The sequence below is a fragment of the Sitophilus oryzae genome, unplaced genomic scaffold (assembly GCF_002938485.1).
Source record: "Sitophilus oryzae breed Bouriz unplaced genomic scaffold, Soryzae_2.0 scaffold_410_pilon_pilon, whole genome shotgun sequence".
Classification (NCBI taxonomy): domain Eukaryota; kingdom Metazoa; phylum Arthropoda; class Insecta; order Coleoptera; family Curculionidae; genus Sitophilus; species Sitophilus oryzae.
In genome coordinates this window covers 495,147-501,146 of record NW_022146986.1, presented here as the reverse complement: position 1 = coordinate 501,146, position 6,000 = coordinate 495,147, and the positions used below count along the sequence as shown (strand labels likewise).

At 33.2% G+C, this 6,000-nt stretch overlaps 1 protein-coding gene across 1 annotated transcript in view; it reads left to right on the top strand.

Annotated features, from left to right (window-relative positions):
* Nucleotides 1–242: 242 nt before the first annotated feature.
* The window catches only part of LOC115885651, a 32,107-nt gene continuing 26,349 nt past the window's right edge, over nucleotides 243–6,000 (top strand). The window contains exon 1 of the mRNA XM_030904627.1: nucleotides 243–481. Within this exon, the coding sequence (XP_030760487.1) occupies nucleotides 476–481 (6 nt within the window). The 5' untranslated portion in view covers nucleotides 243–475. The remainder of the gene's footprint in view (nucleotides 482–6,000) is intronic.

Below are 6,000 nucleotides of genomic sequence, written 5' to 3'. Positions count from 1 at the left end.
TTGCCTTTACATAACACGAGGAACTACACCGAAATCATCTATCATCGGCCACCCAATCAGCCAAATTCGACTTCCTGGGCTAGAAAGTGTCACTCATTTCTTCGATAAAAAGTGAAATTCGATAATAAATACCCCCAATAATGGGGCGTGGTGGTACCGACGATAACTCCAATCATTAGCTTAATGTGTATACATGTGTGTATATATAAATATAAAAGTAGGTCGTTCTTAGTGCGCGACCACCATTTCTTCGGGCGGCAGTGAGAGTGAAAGAGTGAAAAAGAAGAAGAAGTACCTTCGACGTCGATATTGTTGGTACTAAAACATTTTTCGCGAAGAGAGAGTCATCGATGAGCAAGCGGTTGGCGGTTCGTTTTTGCCGAAGAAAGTGGTCGAAAGTAATAACAAAAAATAAAGGGATCGTCGCGAGTGAGTCCGCGTTTCGTGAGTGTGAGTTTCGAGTGATAGGGACACCATGAAGGTATGTATTTTGGTCAAAGATACTGAAAAAATAAAAAAGTTATAGGGGTGAGCCACTTTTGAAACGCACCTTGTATAACGAAACTTTAAAAAATCAACTAGATCAAAATTACCTAAGTGCATAATAGAACTTTAATCTAACATTTTTTATTTGTTTTTTGATAAAAAAAATATCGTATTTTTTTATTCGGCTCCTGTTATTGACATTCAATAATTTAAACCGTTTCCGTTACCCACGTAGACGAAAAAGTAGATCACTCTGTGGGGGTGTGTAGGTTTGAACTACCAATTATATACCTTCGTTTGACGTTTGATCGAAACTATGCAATAGCCATTTTGACAGTCGGTTTATAATATTTTTCTTCGCACTGTAATTATACAGAAGCGAAGAAAAATATAAGTATTTTTGATGCATAATATATTTCAATTATAGCAGTTGAATAGTGTTGATTCATTCGAGTTTTGAACTGGAATGTTGAACATATTTCTGATAAATTAAGTTTACGTTTAAATAACGCCCGAGGAATGTGTTTCTTCAACAGGAAGAAAATGATATGTTACCGAATGAGTAATACTAATGAAATAATAACAGCAAAACTATGCCAACAGTTCACTCATTCATTACATATTAGTTATCTAATTATTTTTTTATGTATTATTTATAACGAACTTTTTATAAGAGCTTTGAATAAAAGGATTAGAGTCTATTACGCTGTACTTTTCGGGTCGCTCTCAGGGACAGGGTTCGGAAGTAGTTAATTAAGACGTAATTTACCTGATTAACTACATGTAGTTTTTTTTTTCAAAAACTACGTCTTTTCTCGTTCATTAACTACATGAAAACTACGTTAATAAACTATGTACTGATATTATGAATAATTTTCATTTGTATGAGGTGTAATAGAGATAATATGATGTAAATATTATATTTTTAAAGCCATATTTCTTCTGTTTGCTTAAATACATTATGTGTTTTTAAAGCTTCAACTTATTATAACCTCACACCTCAAACCTTTGATATTTGAACGTTACATACATAGGTTACATAAACTACACCCTCTACATAAACTACATTAACTACATGTAATGTAGTTTATGTAGTTTTTAAAAGTAACATGTAGTTTTCCGAACCCTGATCAGGGATCGGGTAAAGCGGGTGTAGGTATGTCCGAAAGAAATATATATTATATTTTAGAAATCTGCCTAAGGCTTAGCCCGATCCTGTCATGTTAAGCTATACCCATAATTCCAAACACACGTGCTTTGATTAAGGCTTGATTAAGGTTTGCAGAGCTTCGGCGTTTGCCATAAAATAGCGATCAATTTGTTACAAACCCATATAAATTATATACCAATGTAATCACAAAACTTCAATCTATCTCCGTATTGTAACGAAATTTTAAATTATGTCTTTATTTTCGAGAAAATTTAGTCCAAACATAAGGAATATTTTGTTGACGTTTCACCATCAAAACATTAAAAATAAAGAAGTTGTCTAAATATATGCTACAATGCGGATATAGTATAATCCTTTATCTTTAATTTCCTTCTTCATTTGTGTAAAAATACCTAGCCAGTTTTACATAAAACGTTAAATGCCGAACGCTTATTCTGCTAATTTTTCGGGCTAGTAAAATTGACTCTTAAGGAAGGATCATATCAAACAAACATAGGAAGATAATATTATCATAAAATTATTAAATATATTTGAAAAAAAATAAGCAGAATATTAATAATTAATTCATCTCTTGGGATAACAGTCGATATTTCAAAGTGGACGATAAAATTTCAGGCCGTTTGATATGTTAAATATTCTCTTAGATGTCAAGCTTTTCAGAATTGTTTGTATTTCTCTTCAGGAAAGGCTATATAGCTACATAAAAACTAAATTTTTAATTCAAAGAAGTTATTAAAAAAACATGATTTTTAAGAAATATAAAAAGCAGCTTTTAGCATTAAAAGGATTATCAAGAATATTAAGTCTATAAAGCTTCGTCTATACATAAGGTTTTACCTGCCAGTCTTTCCGGTTCAGGCAAAACGATTTTAAAAATTTTGACAGCAGCGCTCGTTATGGCAGTAAAAAATTAAATAGGCATATACCTATGAGGATAAAGTATAATTTAATCAATATTAATAGTATACTCCTTTTTAATCAACTAGTGCTTAATCTTTTTATGAATTTTTTCTAAAATTTTAATATTTTGTACTTTTAAAAATTTCGTTATAGACCAAATAGCCACAGTTATGTCCCACTAGCAAAACCGGTGCGTAAAACTATGCTCGGTATCGTAGTTGAACTTATCTAGAAGGTTTTCTTATCTATCAGTTAAAACATCATATTATGTAGACTGAGCTTTACATGTTAATACATAAAACACAAGATCATGCAATAAAAATCATTTTTCTTTCACTTTAAGAACAAGTAACAGTTTGTTTCGTGTTTATAATCCATCTATAATAAATAATAATAAATAACGCTTTATTGTGCAAAAAGCCAAAATAGCTTCATCGACAAAGCATTTATAAAACAAACAAAAGCACAAAAAATATACAATACAAATCATACAATTAAAAAAAAATTAAGTCATTAAAATTACAAATAGAACATACACGGACAATTGCACAACACAAAAAAAGCAGTAGTGTAGGGCTCTCTCCAGTAAGTATGATTTCAGAGCTTTGCGAAATGTGGGAAAGAATGAAAGTGACTTGATATTCGAAGGCAAATGATTGTACATTTTCTTGGCATTGTACAGTATTGAGCCCTTGACTAGTTCAGAGCTCGGGGTTGGCAGATAAAGATCGTGCTCCGCATTCCTAAGTGGATAGTTGTGAGACGGCCTTTCGGGACTAGCAGATATGTGCTTGCGGATAAGCAAACGGATTCAAAAATAAATAAAAAAGGAAGAGTCAGTATTTTGAAATTTTTAAAGAAATTCTGGCAGTGAGTTCTACTGTTCAGTCCCAATAAATATCGAACTGCTCCATCTATATAACAATTAATATTTTAAGAGAACATATTATTAGTCACATTGAAATTCCACAAGAAATAAATTTCATACTCCAAATAATCCATTAAGATGCAAATTTATTTCGTGACAATTTTGCAACGCTTATTGCAAAATTGCTGTGTACCGAAAGAGGTTAAAAAACAATAAGAACTTTGGCAAAGTCAATGGCTAGGTCAAAATTACATCGAGGTCGTACGCGCATTTAGTTACACGTATACGTCATCTTGTTCACTTTCATTCCTTTTTGAGAGAAGAAATCTTCGTCTTATTATTTGCTCAGGAACTTTCGTTGGTATTTATATAGGATTTATGATGTTACTTAAACTTTTAGTACATATATAAAATCTATCCATCAAGTTTTCATACTAGAAATGACGTTATTATTTGACTGTATAAAGCTTAAAGTAAATATATATCACAATATAATAAATCAATCATTATCATCTTGTCCAGGCTGTTTAACGTCAGTTTCCTGGATTTTTGTCGTATCCACTCTATTCTTTTATGGTCTCTCTTCGCTTTCCAGCACATTTCGTACTATCGTGCGTTTTATTTATGCACAGATGTAATTTATATTTGCATTTTTATTTTTAGTCGACCTTACTAACAGGTATGGTAGGCTATTAAGATCGACAAAAAAACGTTTTTTAATTTCACTGAAAATGAGTTATTTCGGTCATAAATGACCTAAATACAAAATATTTGTATGGTGTCTGTCTGTCTGTCCGTCTATCCGTTTGTCCGTCTGTAACACGATAACTCAAAAACCGCTAAACCGATTTTAACCAAATTTGGCACAAAAATACTGTGGCACCCGAGAATCTGGCCATTAGTTTTTGGTGGGGGTGGAGGGTTAGTAAGGGGGTATGGGAGGGGGTTAAAAATTTTAAAAAATCGTAACTCCAAAATTACAGTAGCTAGCGAAACGTGGTTTTCAATTTAAGATTAGGAATAATATTTTTTACAACAAAATTTTTTGCAACAAAATTTGTAATAACATCAAAATCAGTCAAAGTCGCAGTTTTTTTATTCCGTGTTTCCGTAGTCCGTTTTTTGGACGTTTGGACGTGACAGCTTCACATTTATGAGAGCAAAGACGATTAAACTTGTTTCCATGGCTAACTAAGTGAAATTGTTTAAAAATGATAAGAATTGGCTATAACTCAGTAATTTTTTGAAGAAAACATATTATAGCTTATATCGATGAAAAGCTTAAAAAACGGCGCTTTTTATGAAGCCAGGGCCAACTATGGTTTCCATTTAAAAAAACCTATGTTTATGTCATATGTCAAAAATGACAGGCTTTAGAAAAAAGCGGAGGACACAGTCTCATTAAGAATGTGATTATCTACAACTTTTATCTGAAAACTTTTTGTCTAAAATAACTTATAACGGAATTAGGGACAATTTTTAAAATAGCCGAAATTTGTTTTTTTCAAAATATCTAGTAAGCCATGAACTTTTTCAAAAATCTGAAAGGCGCATATTTATGACCCCACAAAACTGCAATTCTTTCCCCATTTAACCGACCCTCTATCTCCAGTAGTTTCCGAGATACCCATAGAGAACATCGTAGGAAACTCACCCTGTATATAAAAAACTTTCAGACAACTAGCAGTAACGAACTGAAAAGTAGCACAAAGAGCCATGGAAAGAATCATGTTGGGAGTCACCATTAGGGAAAAAATACGGAATACCCACATACGTCAAAAAACAAAATTAATAAATGTCGTTAAAAGAGTGGCAAGTCTGAAGTGGCAATGGATAGGACATGTGGCAAGACAGGATCCAGACCGATGGCCCCAAAAAGCAAACCTATGGAGACCTAGGGGTACAACAAGAAGTGTGGGCCGACCAAAAAAGAGATGGGTCGATGACGTCAGGGCAGTGGCGGGAAGACAATGGATAAGATTGGCTAGAGATCGCGAAGCATGGAAAAACTTAGAAGAGGCCTATATCCAACACTGGATGGAGCCAGGCTGAGAAAGAAGAAGAAGAAGAAGAACGAACTGAAGTGTATACGAATCAAGATCTGCAGAAATTACGCACAAAAGGGCTTGCGCAAATCGATTTAAACAGATTGCTTGAGAGTGTAAATCCCTTTTACTCCATTAACTGGACCAGAAACATGGCCAGAACCGTGCTGCTTCTAAGTGGAAACCAACTCAAAGAGGAACTCAAAAACTTGGAAGACTCATGGATACAATATACAAAAATAAAATGAAACTAAAAACGCATACATGTTTGTGCAGTTTTTTACATTTAATCACTTAAGGTTATTTATTAATAAAACTCTTTTCAGCATTTTTGCATCTTGGGAAACCCCAGCATTCATTCAAGTGGCGCTTAGGACGCTACCTATGAATGGAAGGCAGTTATTATTAATTGGTCAATCGATTTGACGATTATTACCAATTCGAACGGCTACTAATAACCAACTGACCAGCTTGTTAAAGTGAAATCCGAATAATTATACCAGGAAATTGGACATATATAAATACCTGTA